The 14115-nt window shown below is 41.9% G+C and overlaps 1 protein-coding gene across 2 annotated transcripts in view; it reads right to left on the minus strand.

Moving 5' to 3' along the window:
- Window positions 1-14115, minus strand: part of SLC25A13 (solute carrier family 25 member 13) — a 1915284-nt gene that overhangs the window by 291723 nt on the left and 1609446 nt on the right. For both annotated transcript variants that reach the window (XM_044065927.1, XM_044065926.1), the window contains exon 12: window positions 2942-2994. In XM_044065927.1, the coding sequence (XP_043921862.1) occupies window positions 2942-2994 (53 nt within the window). The remainder of the gene's footprint in view (window positions 1-2941; window positions 2995-14115) is intronic.

The following is a 14115-nucleotide window of genomic DNA, read 5'->3' on the forward strand; positions in this document are numbered from 1 at the left end:
CTTGGCAGTATTATTCAAAAATGTAATAAAATCATCAACCAATTCATCACTACCATCCCACAGGATAAAGATGTCATCCTAAAATCACAGGTATAACCTACAATATGTGAAAAATTGTGATGTAAACACTTCGGTCATCTCCCAGGCACATAAAATTAAATTCATGTATACAGTGACACACGCCACTCCCATAGTTACACCTACTGTCCCCATAAGGAGCCTCAGTCTGCTGTCCAAAAATTTCAGATGAGTTTCAGCAATTACTAGGAAGAATTATTCAAAAGAATATTTGAATACATGAACATTTATCAATGACAGCAAGGGCAGGGAATTAAACTATGGTAGTGGCAAAATAAATACATACATACATAAAGAACCAGCAACTGCAAGGCAGGAACTCACACAGCAAATTCATAAAAACCACAGGCATGCATCTAACTCCAGATATCAGAACTTCCAGTTAAAAAAGATATTAAATGGTGGTTGGGGAATGGGATGATCCAAGTACAAAACTCATTAAGGAGGGTCTTTCATATTAGATCATCAGTTTACTTTCATATCTGGTAACCAAGTAAGAGGACTGGCACTTACAGACTATTTTCAGCCACAAGCTGGGTCACAATGGTTACATATGCATGCGCAATTTCAGACTGGTCAGTCACACTAAGGCAGCAAGTCTTTGGCAAGTGGAAGGAAATTGGAGCACTACAGACAGGTATCCAAAATTCAAAATAAAAACAGTTCCTTTACACATCAATTTTCTTTTATAAGCATTCTCTGAGCAAAAACATATAGGTACTTTTTCTATATGCTCGTAAATGTCCTTGTGATTTATTTTACATTGGGGAGAGCAAGAGAAAATTTAAATTAAGGCTACAGGAGCATGTAAGAAATATCAGACAAAGTAAGTTAGAAAGCCCTGTAGCTAGTCATTTTGCTTAATTTCACAATTCAGACCCTAGTCTGTTAAAGACGACAGTTTTAGAAAAAGTACCTATATGTTTTTGCTTAGAGAATGCTTATAAAAAACTGATGTACAAAGAAACTGTTTTTATTTTGAAATGTAATACTTTGTGTCTGTCAGCTCTCAATTTGGACTGTAATTGGACAGTGCTTATTTAATTGTTTTATAGTTCTTATTGGCTGATATTTAACTGATGGTTGTATTTTAATCTGCTGTTTGTTAATGTTTTCTGTACTCCGTGAAGGCTTTGAATTTGCCGAGGCGCTACAGTTAATAAAGCTTTTTTATATTTGCATGGGTTCCTGCCTTGTCTTAGTCATTTTGGTATCTTGTTTTGTGGTTTTGAAATATCCACAATGTCACTGTGGGGACATGCAAACTCCATACAATGACAAGATGTGAGGAATGAATTTCTGACCTTAGAACTCTAAGGCAGGAGCACTTACCACTGCACTAATATGATGACCCCACCTTCAGAGCGTGCCCTCAAAGGTGTTCACCAACTGATCTTACACCACCTGAGCTGCTGTACTCTGTGCTACACTCTATCCACAAATACACTTGTGCCAAATGACCATTTAGCCTCTTCCTCCTGTTCTTCCCTTCTTTCCAAGTCACACCTCTCTGTGGGTGCTGGGGAAACAGCAGGGTAGTGTATAGGCCATCACGAAGGTGGTCATGAGGGTGGTCCTTTTCCATCTGACCTACACAGTTCCCTGCAAGCAGCTTAAAGACACTCTCCCAGAATGGCACAGTTAAGGAAATCACACATGGTGGTCAGCATGTTCTGATCCTTGTGCTTCTTGCTGTTACTGCATAATTTTCACTTGATATTGATATTGCAGGGGTCCAAGCTGCCATCCCCTATCCCCAATGGATAAATCTTATTTTCCCTCAAGCTCCTGATTCTTGAATAACTCCATATTGTATGGGTCGCAGTCAAGACATTATTCTTCTGTACCACACAGCCAGCTACTATGGCTGCTGCAAATGTACTATTGTTGATGCAGTCTTCAGCATTCTAGGCACGGTCTGCGGCCCCATATAGATATGATGACATGTGCCCCTTTTGTTTAATGACATTTCTCTTCTAAGCACTTCAGCTCCATAACACATAAACCTGACAGCTCTCCTGAATTTGGTTATTGTCACACTGCTCAGTAACACCTGCCACAAATTGCACTCGGTTATTGTTACACTGCTGAGCAATATTTGCCGTAAATTGCACTTGGTTATTGTTACACTGCTGAGTAATATCTGCCACAAATTGTACTTGGTTATTGTTACACTGCTGAGTAATATCTGCCACAAATTGCACTTGGTTATTGTTACACTGCTCAGTAACACCTGCCACAAATTGCACTCGGTTATTGTTACACTGCTGAGCAATATTTGCCGTAAATTACACTTGGTTATTGTTACACTGCTGAGTAATATCTGCCACAAATTGCACTTGGTTATTGTTACACTGCTGAGTAATATCTGCCACAAATTGCACTTGGTTATTTTTACACTGCTGAGTAACATCTTCCACAAACTGCACTCGGTTATTGTTACACTGCTGAGTAATATCTGCCACAAATTTGTGCTACTTGGTTCTGCCAGTGCCACTCTAACCCACGGACCTGTCTGTCTGAAATGCATTAACACAATCCAGCTACAATGCAGCTGTCATAACTTTGTATAATCAAGTTCTTCTCACTTCAATTTTACATTTGCACATGTATACACATACGTACATGTACTATCTAATCTTGGAACAGCGACTAAGCAGTCCTTGCTTCAGAGTCCCAATAACACATACGATAAGTTCTCTCACTAATCCTCCAGACATTCCACAAATGTTACCCTGACTATTACAGATGCTCGAGTAACTGCAACTAACTTTTAACGCAAACTACCTCTCAATGAATGAGACAAAGTGGAAAGACATGGGGCAATACCAACTAGTCATAAGATGCAAAACATAATACATACCGTAAGTTTTATAGCCTTTTCAGGTGCCACACCTAGCAACTGGGGCAGCAAACCTAAAGGTTTCAAGAATAAGAAGGTGTTAATATATTAGTACAATAAACAAATATCAATAATCTATGACAGATCCTTCAGTCCAAATATTTTTAGTTTACGTCTTTGCTTGAAAAAAAGGTTAGCCATGTTCCTGTTTTACAATGCTGAAGAGAAGAACAAAAAATAATAATATATCCAAGTAAACTATTTAAGAATCTTCATTCTGGTATAAACAAAATCATATATTCCCTTTGTAAACTATTCTTTGAATGGAAAAAAAGTACAGTTGTGTACACTTACCATAAATGTAGATGTTCGAGTGTATTCACTGTTGCAGTCATTACATTTGGGTTATCTGCTTGCAGGTAGCCCTCAGCCGGCCTGATTATCAAAGTCTTGGGTCCTGCACCAGTTGCTGTCTCTTCTTCCATGACGTCAGGTAGTCAAGGGTATAAAAGCATGCAGCTGATGTCATTACATCAGTTTTTCTTGCCCCAGATGTCAGGGGCTCCCATAATGGGAAGCAATAATATACAAGGTTACACCTCCAACAAAAAGCAAACACACCAGAAAGCTTAAATACAGTAAACAAGAAGAGAGATATAGCCAATAGAAGTCAGGGGGCTGGAGGGAGGGTAACCAGGACTGCAACAGTGAATACACTCGAACATCTACATTTATGGTAAGTGTACACAACTGTACTATGTTCTTTGTGTTTCACTGTTGCAGTCATTACATTTGGGTAGATTCTCAAAGCTAAGGAAGGGAGGAGGAAACTAGAGAACATTAGGACCAGCTATTGGGCCCTGCAAGACTGCAGTGGCAAAACCAGCTCTGGATTTAGAAAAAAAAGGCAAATGGTAATGCTTGGTGAAGGTATGAACAGAACTCCAGGTAGCAGCTTCTAGGATGTCCCTGGTAGGAACACCTCTGAGAAAAGCTGCTGAAGTAGATGCAGCCCTGGTGGAATGTGATCTTATCCCCTGTGGGGTAGGTTTTCCATGGTACTTACAGCAAAAATGAATGCAATGGCCTATCCACTTAGAAATGGTTTGCTTTGAAAAGACCTTCCCCTCTGCCCCTGCAGCAAAGGCAACTAACAGCTGTTCAGTTTTCCTGAGAGGCTTAGTCCTGTCCAAATAAAAATCTAAGTTGTCTGTGCATATACAAAGAGTGCAGTATTCATTCTTTTTTGTTCTGTGGATTAGAAAAGAAGGTTGGCAAATGAATGGACTGATTAAAGGCCACACTGGACATCACCTTAGGCATAAAGGAAGGATTGGTCCTGAGGGATACCCTGTCTGCATGGAAGATGATGAAGGGCTCCACTGCCATTGAGGATCTGTAATTCAGACACTCTTCTTGCTGAAGTGATGGCTAGAAGGAAGGCTGTTTTCCATGAAAGGAATTTCAACTCTGCAGTTGCAGCTGCTTCAAAAGGAGGAAGGGTGAGCTTTTCCAATACAAAGTTAAGGTCCCAGGCTGGAGTAGGGGCTCTCCTGGGTGGTCTTAAATGTTTGGCCCCTCTGAGAAATTGCTTCAGCAGGGGGTGAGAGAAGAGGGGTGGCTCAGTATTATAATGTGCTGAAATTGCTGAGGCATGAATTTTAATAGAAGAGAAGGAAAGGCCCTTGTGAAGCATCTCTGTTAAGTAATGAAGAATATGCGGTAAGCTGGGCACTGTTGTGCCCATCCCTGAGTTTGGCTCCCTAACAGTGTGCAGAGTTTCACCAAAAGAGAAATCTTCTGGAGGGGAAGCACAGGGAATGCAGTCCTCTGCATCAGAATCCTCATAAGTAGATAAGGACAAATCCTGTTCATCAGAGGAAACAGAAATTTCAGAATCCTGATCAGAAGGAAAATCATTTCTAGGTCTCTTAGAGGGAGAAGGCTGGTTTCCCCTAATTAGAGTAATAAGGTCTTTAGCCATTCTTATAATTTGTTTTTTAGGCATATGGGCCTGACTATGCGGCTTGGACGTCAGTTTTCTAGGCATGGATCGAGTTTCAGGCCTTGAAGAAGATGGTGTCGGTTTGATATGCAAGTCAGTAGGCCTGAATACACCCTACAGCGGCTCCAGACCCATCCAAGGTAGAGACATCCACAGGTTCCAAGGTAGAGACATCCACAGGTTCCATAGTCGAAGAAGCATCTTGTGGCATACCGGACTCCGAATGGGTCTCAGTAGAGGCCTGCGAATCTGAAGTAGCAAGTATCAGGGGCTGCGAAAGCACCTCATTGAGTACCGGCAAACTGGCGACTAGCTTAAAGGAAGCGTCATCTGCAGCTTTGGATCTATGTGGTCTGTCTCTGTCTTTATCTTTACGTTTTATCGGGATGTCGGTAGTCGGATGGCTTACTGAAGCTATTTCTGGATAATTGAACTGAGTACCGAAATAGTTTGATGCGAAAATGAACTAATGACGAATAGTTCGAGGATTGAATAAGGCACAAAACTGACAGTGAGAGACATCATGGTCTGGGCCTAGGCAAGGAATGCAGTATGAATGAAAATCTTTATGAGGTATTTGCTTTCCACAGGTAATACAATTGTTAACTTTTACTGACATCGGTTTGGAGCAAGAAAAACGATCCCCAATGGGGTACTTTTTTGAAGACTTCGGATCTGAAACTCGAAAACGAAAATTTCAGGAGTCGGACGACTGGTACTTGCGAACTGCTTCTGCTTTGGGCACCGCACGGCAAGAAAGACTGATGTAATGGCATCGGCTGCATGCTTTATACCCCTGACTACCTGACGTCATGGAAGAAGAGACAGCAATCGATGCATGTGATGAAGTCTGTTGACGAAAGCGGATAATAAAATTTTAATACGCTATTTTCTGGACATTTATCCTATTTTGTTGCTTCCAACTTGGTTATTTAGTTGTTTTTGGTCTTCCTTTGGCACTTTGTGTGGACACATGTATACACATTACATGCTCACAAACGCACACAATACAAACTGAAGTCTATTGCATCTGTCTAAATGATGCAGTTAGCCCCATAAGCAGATGTCCTGTCTGTCCCACTGCCTACCTGCCCCTCCCACTGCCTACAGTACTTACCTTTCCTCATCCCAAGCATCTCTGCTACTCTACAATCCAACTCCCCCATTCTCTTCATTGAAATCCAGTAACAAAATCTGTCAGTAGAACAATGAATGTTAAGGGTAAGAGCTAATGAGCTTCAAATTGCAGTCAAGCTGACACACAAACTCCTACATATGAGGACGTCTGTAATTTATTCAGACCACTCATACCAGGACACTCAGCAAAAACAGGAATTTGTGCTTAATGAGTTTTATCCAGTGAACAAACGAATTAAAAAATATATACCCTAAGACCCGGGCATTCATCTGTAGCATTTTCATCCATAGACATATTCTCTCCAGTTATGCAGTAACTGAGTGAGTAGCAAAGTTGGAAGCCTGACTACAACAAAGAGCACCTCCCAACCACACAGCAGAGATTACAACACAAGAATGGGTTGACAGGTAGAACTGTGGAGTTAATATGTAAAAAATCCAGAGTGAGCTCCAGTGCTGAGGACACGCAAAACTTTAATAAATAAATACACGAAAAGATAAAGAAAAGAAGAAGGCAAACACTTTCGCAGTCTACTGGCTGCTTCTTCAGACCTACTAGCACGGTGCATCTGAATCAATTATATATACACCCAACATCAATTACATGGTAAAAAATCTCCTTCCCTTAAAGTTATAGCCAAAGTCTGTCTATAGTACAGCTTATAAAGAAACACAGTGATTAGTGTAAAAGTGGACATGTCTTAAGCACAGGTTTTAGAATAACATGCTCATTTAAGCCAGGAAGTTTATCTGCATTCAGATGCACTATTCACTCTTGCTCCCTCTGTTCTGTGAAATTTTTAAAATCCCCCCCCCATTACACTCTAAAACTTCTAGCACAAAAAACTGTGCAGTTGTAGGCCAACTTTCATACCCTGGGTGGAGGGTGAGGGGACTTTCTTATCACAGCTCAGACTTCTAGCGAATTCTATAAGGCCAGGAATGGTACCCATACTGGGCTTCATGCATTTCGATATACTCCATTACAAAATAATTTTTTTGCAACTCATTACACTAAAAATTAATACTGCTCTAGCTTCACCTTTCAGCTTAACATGACCATATGACCATCCCTTTTACTGAATTCTACTTTGGAAATTATAAAAAAGATATTTTTATTTTTTATAATTGACAAAGTAAAATTTAATGAAAGGGGTGGTCACATTAATATGGAAGTTGAAGCTAGAGAGACTAAGTGGCAAGTGAGATTAAATGCCACACATGAACCAGGCTTGAATGATAGGTTCACAGATTAGTACTAGGCTAACTGCCCTTGTGGGCCATTTTAAGCCTAGCCGATTTCCGCATGTGAGACTCAAACCCTGCACCTTGTTCCTGCAAGGTAAACAACCTAACCATTATGCGAACTTGCCACCGTAGTGCTATCTCAGCAACCCTTAAACAGAGAGCAATGAAGTATTAATTTTTAGTGTAATGAGTTACAAATGTTTTTTATTGCTTTGTAATGGAGTATTGTACATTAATTTATATTGATTTGGGATGGCAATATACATTTTAAAGTTGGTTACTATTATTATAAACAGCTAGAAAAGGGTAGAAACATTGTGTTTAATCATTCAATTAATGTTTATTTAATTGTTCAATTTAAGAATATATTTAAGGAACTGTTTGCAAGAATGTTGTGACTGATGATGCCCTTGGAATGGTAGCGAAAGCGCTTAGTCACTGCTTTTATTTCATTTTAATAACGTGAGGCTCGTTTTGCTGCTGGCATTGTTTATTTTATATCATTTTTGGATCTAAGAACAGACTATTCTTTTTTACCATTCTCAGTTCTGCTACTTTTTCCATTCAGCTCCCCTGCTTGGGATGGGGGTGAACCTACTGACAATGAATCCTGTGACTTTATGTGCCAGACTAGGAAAGCATACTTATGATTAACAGCTACGGTTGCCAATCTGCCTCCAGCCACTGTGTAAGTACAATCTAAATCAAGGAAGCAATGAAGAAACCTGCACAAACAGCTTAGATTAAAAGAAACGTCCAACAGCAACTGCTGGCTTGGAGGGGCTGTAAAGAAATGGGGAGAGCTGGCCCTAAGGTATTTAGTACCCACCACCAATGTCTTCCATGCAAATTAACTGATATGATGGGCAAGTATCTCTTAGGTACAATACTGGGAATTCTATTCTTTAGGCCTACAACTGTGAAGAATCCCAAGCAGAATTAACCACTCCAAGGACACCGGAGACCTATAAGGCAATGGATGAGAAGGTTGACCCCCTGAAGCAACACAGGAGATCAAAACGCCTGCTTGGTATAGGTGTGAAAAGATGTGCTATGTCACACCTACAGTAGCTCATACAAATCCTTGCATTTCAGAGCATTTTCTGAAAAATTGACTTAAAAATAATAAGCTAAACAAATGTGCATACTTTGTGAATAAAAGCCATTAATCTGTACAGATTGCAATGTCATCAGTAAGACGTGTTCTTTACAGTGATAGTGCATTCATAGCGTTTCCATAAATACTATGATAAATTATAATGCACGCTATCCCTTATTATAGTTTTTGCTAAACTTTTACAGACTGTCATATCTTGGAAATTGTACAACCAAGACATATATTGTTAAATAAAGTACAGTTGTGTACCTACCATAAATGTAGATGTTCGAGTGTATAGTGAATACACCCACAGACACTACCTAATCTAAAATTAAGGTTACCCATTGCTGAAGTGCATGTTACAGCCTATGTTTCCACTTACACAGATTATTTGTATTTTTCTTAGCTCCGTCCCCATTCCATGTGTGAAAAACAACTAACATGGTTTTAGAAAACATTAACTTTTAGCCCAAAGAAAAAGAGCACTGGCTGAAAAAAAAACATGCACCAAGAGAGGAATTATTTGCTATCTTGTAAAAGCTTATGTCTGGTTAACAAAGGATGTTCATAGTGTTTCACTGTTGCGGTCATTACACTTGGGTTATCCTGCTGGCAGGTTACTCGCAGTCGGCCTGAATTCCAAAGTCTTGGTCCGGCGCCGGTTGCTGTTGCCTCTTCCCTGACGTTAGTGCGCCAGGGGTATAAAAGATGCAGCCGACGCCATTTTCTTCAGTTTTTCTTGCCCCAGATGTCAGGTGCCCCCCAAAGGGTAGGCTAAGAAATTATGCTAATAAAAGAGTATGCACTAAAATAAAACAATCTTCATCTACAAGCAAATACACCACATAGGTTGTATAGAATAGAGAAGTACAGATAAGTCCCAGCAAAGAAAGGGGGATGGTGGGTGGGTAACCTGGACTGCAACAGTGAATACACTCGAACATCTACATTTATGGTAGGTACACAACTGTACTATGTTCATCGTGTTTCACTGTGGCAGTCATTACACTTGGGTTGAATCCCAAAGCTGAGGTAGGCTGGCTGGGCCTAAATAGAATTAGGAGAGGCTATGAGGCCCTGCACAACTGCAGTGGCGAAGCCTGCTCTGGATTTAGAGTAAAGAGGTAAGTGGTAGTGCTTTGTAAAAGTGTGCACTGAAGTCCAAGTTGCAGCCTCCAAAATGTCCTTGGTTGGTACTCCTCTGAGGAAGGCTGCTGAAGTAGCTGCTGCTCTGGTTGAGTGTGGCCTGATGCCCTTAGGCACTGATTTGCCATGTTGAGAATAGCAGAAACGAATGCAGTGGGCTATCCATTTGGAAATAGTCTGCTTTGAGATAGCTTTTCCTTGAGATCCTACAGCATATGCCACTAAGAGTTGCTCAGACCTTCTGAAAGCTTTAGTTTTGTCCAAGCAGAAGCATAGCTGTCTGTGTATGTCCAAAGAATGTAGTAGTCTCTACCCCTTATTCTGTGGGTTTGGATAAAAGGTAGGCAAGTGAATTGTTTGATTAAGAGCCACACTGGACACTATTTAGGCATAAATGTTGGGTTTGTCCTCAGAGAAACCCAGTCCGGATGGAAAATTATGTAAGGTTCAATCGCCATTAGAGCCTGTAACTCTGAGACTCTTCTTGCTGAAGTAATTGCTAAGAGCAGAGCTGTTTTCCACGATAAGAATTTTATCTTAGCTGTATTGGCTGGCTTAAAAGGAGGCAGTGTGGGTTTTTCCAAGACAAAGTTGAGATCCCATGCAGGTATTGGTGCTCTTCTTGGGTTCTTATGTTTTTGGCCCCTCTGAGGTACTGCCTTAGTAGTGGATATGAAAAAAATAGGTGGGTCCGTATTTTTATGAGCTGAAATGGCCGAGGCATGGATCTTAATCGATGAAAAGGATAGGCCTTTGGTCCAGCATCTCAGTTAGGTATTGTAAAATCTGAGGAATATTTGGTACAAGCATGTCAATTTCTTGTGCCTGGTTCCAAGCACAGAATCTTTTCCACTTTTCTGCATATGATTTTCTGGTGCTGGGCCTCCTGGCCTCCAGAACATCCACAACTAATTTGGAGAGAGGTGTGTTCTGAATGGTTATATTATCCGCCATGTAGCCAGATTTAGGGTTCTGAGCTGGCTGTGCAGTATTTGACTGCTTTGTTGGGTCAGTAAATGAGGAATTTGAGGTAATGTCCAGGCTGGGCCTTGAGACAAGCTCTTTAGGATTGGGTACCAGTGCTGGCGTGGCCAGTCTGGGGCAATCAGGATCATTTTTGGCTTCTCTTGTCCGACCTTTAGGAGTACCTTGGGGAGGAGAGGTAGTGGAGGAAAGGCATATACTTGTAAGGTTTTTCCAGCTGAATGATAGAGCATCCACTTTCCATGTTAGCTTGTGATAAGTCTTTGTACAAAATCTCTGTAGTTGGCAGTTGTGAGGGGAGGCAAATAGATCTATGTCTGGGCATCCCCATTTCCTTGTAGCATGCTGAAGATGTGTCAATCCAGTTTCCACTCATGAGGATCCATGAGGTTTCTGCTTAGTTCGTCTGCCAGAGTATTTGTCTTTCCTGGCAGGAATTGTGCTTGTAGGTGTAATTGATAAGTCAATGCTGTGTTCCACAAAATCATGGCTTGTCTGCAGAGGGGGTAGGAATGCATGCCTCCCTGATTGTTTATGTACCACATGACTGTAGTACTGTCTGTCTTTATTAGCAGTTGTTCTGGATGAAGCAGATCCTTGAAAGCTGTCAGGGCATTTTGGACAGACAGCATTTCTTTCAGATTGATATGAAGATGCATTTGGCTTGTGGGCCATGTGCCCTGAATACATTTTCCTGCCACGTGGGCCCCCCAAGCATAATCTGATGCATCTGTTGTTATTGTCTGCCTGGCAGTGGGTAAAGTGAAAGGCTGTCCCTTGTTGTGGTGACAGGCCTGTGCCCACCATCGAAACTCCTGTTGCAGGCAGGGAATGAGGGTAATTAGTTATTCCAGGCTGTGGCAATGTTGAGTCCAAACACTTTTTAGATACCATTGTAGTTTCCTCATATGCAGTCTTGCATATGGAATTAACAGAATGCAGGATGCCATGAAGCCCAAAGCCTGCAGAATTTTTCTTGCAGATAACTGGGTTTTTGTTGCCAACATTTCAAAGTAAGAAGTCAGTTGTCGTTGTTTGTCTGGCGTGAGATTAGCCATCTGGGCAGTTGTATTTAAGCTTGCACCCAGGAATAATATCTCTTGAGAGGGTACTAGTTTTGATTTCTTTTCGTTTACTGTGTACCCTAGGCAGATTAGCAATCTTTTTACAAATGCCAGATGCTTTAGTAGCATGTCCTTGTTCTCTGCTTGAATAAGGCAGTCGTCCAAGTAGGGATATATTTGAATTTCTCTTTGTCTGCAAAAAGCAATTACTGGCGCCAGGCATTTTGTGAAGACCCTGGGCGCAGTAGATAAGCCAAAGGGCAGTGCAGAGTATTGGTAGTGCATTGAGCCAGCTATGAATCTGAGGTATCTTCTGCAAGATTGTCTGATTGGGACATGCAGGTATGCCTATTTTAGGTCCAAGGTCACAAGCCAAGCCTTCTTGCCCAGCGTGGGCAGAAGCTGCTGCAGAGGCAACATTTTGAATTTTGGAACGTCCAGAAAAGTGTTTAGAATAGACAGGTCCAGTACCGGTCTCCAGGCTTTGTCCTTTCTGGGTACCAAGAAAAGTCGTGAGTAAAATCCTTGTCCCTGCTCCTGTAGTGGTACTTGATGAATGGCCCTCATGTCCATGAGGGATAAAACTTGCTTTTGTGCCTCTGCCCATTGACTGTGTGGCAGGTCTGGCATACCTTTTGCCTTTGACAGGGTGTGAAAGTGGAACCTGTAACCCTGAGACACTATATTCAAGACCCATTTGTCCTGGGTGATCATGTGCCAGTTTTGTGAAAAACGTGCTAGTTTTCCCCCTAAGGGAGCGTCCAAAAGATAAGTGGCTTGGTACTGGTAGAGGAAAGTCATTGGGACTGTTTCCTATAAGGTTGAGATTTGTCTTCTCCACTTTTGGAGGTAGAAGCACCCCACTGCTTAGGCCTGTATGAGCCTTGGAGCTGGGATCTGCCTCTTTGTGGCCTATCTGACACTGTAAAGGACCAATTTTATGAAGGTCAGTTCCTGCTAAATCTGGGTGGCTGTACCTGTAAGAAATCCTTAACTGTCTGCATAGATTTCACTTTATCCTCCATTTTCTTCAACACCTCTTCTGACTTGACACCAAACAAAGTATCATGCTGTAATGGAGCATCTAATAATTTTGCTTTAACATGATCAGGCAGATTCTGTTCCTTTAACCAAGCATGCCTCCTAATCACTGTACCCGTTACAGCGGCCCTACCAGAGGCCTCCAAAGAATCAAAACCACATTGCAAAGTATGTTTTCCCACTTGTTCAGCTGCATGCAATAAATCCTGCATTTCCTTGTTTTCAGCACATTCAGAATTTGTCAACATTTTCTGTTTTAACAGTGACATTAAGTATTGTTGATATTTAAGCATATGAAACTGACAATTTAAAGCCCTTACAGCCAAGGTAGCAGAAGTGTAAACTTTCTTCCCCCATCTGTCCAGTGCTCTAGAGTCTCTATCAGAGGGAACAGAGTTTTTTTGCATTGGAAGCCTTGACCCCTTTGCGACCCTGAGATATAGTTTCTGGGTCAGCAGCAGGGTTTTTATATAGAAATGTATGTGAATCTGGAACCCTGTAGTACCTGTCTGGCTTAACGGGTGCAGGGGGTATAGAGTCTGGAGACAGGCCGGACTCTGTAAAAGCATCATCTACAATGTCCAGAACAGGGGGAATAGTAAGGGGCCTGTGCTGAGGAAGTAAAAGAAAATTTGAGCCTTTTCTTAGATTCCGAATTATCCTGGCTCTCCCAATGAAAGTGCTCCCTCATAGTATGCAGGATTTCCCCAAAAGAGTAATCCTCAGGAGGAGAAGCTGAAGGAATAGATTCTTCAGCATCAGAATCCTCATAGGGAGGAAGAGAGTATTCCTGATCAGAGGAGGAATCAGAGGAAATGGAAACCTGATTTGAAGATTCATATTCTGTCTCTTGCCTGGGCCTCTTATCAGGAGGGGGATGGGAGCCCCTGATCAAAGTAATAAGGTCTTTGGCCATTTTGAGCATCTGTTTTTTAGGCATGGAAGTCTGTCCTGGAGAATGCTGTACTTGTTTCTTTGTCTTTAGAGCTGCTTTAGTCTTTGGCTTTGAAGCTGAAGATGGCTTTACATATAACTGTTGTTGCTGTGTCTTTCGGCTTTTCCCGGTTAGGGGTCGCCACAGCGGAACTCTGGTCCACTAATGATTGGCAGTAGATTTTTACGTGCTGGCTTGCCGGGCCTAATGCACAACCTTCAACGAAGGAACGCCCATTCATGCATGTCGCCACACAGAAGACGCTCTAACTGAGAATCAAACGGGCAACGTCTAACTGTGAGGAACCCCCTCAGAAGCCGATGCCTGCACAGCGGCTCTGGACCCATCAGAGGGAATAGTTTCCGAGGATCCAATACCTTGAGTTTGCAGAGGCCCAGTCGGCTCCACGTGGGAGCCGGAAGCAGCCTGTGGCTCTGAGGTAGCGGGTGTCAGAGGCTGCGAAAGCACCTCACTGAGAACCGGCGAACAGACGACTAGCTTAGAAGAAGCCTCATCATCGGTTTTGGACCTCGGATA

Source organism: Protopterus annectens, chromosome 3.part0, assembly GCF_019279795.1.
Source record: "Protopterus annectens isolate FY-2018-M chromosome 3.part0, PAN1.0, whole genome shotgun sequence".
NCBI lineage: Eukaryota > Metazoa > Chordata > Ceratodontiformes > Protopteridae > Protopterus > Protopterus annectens.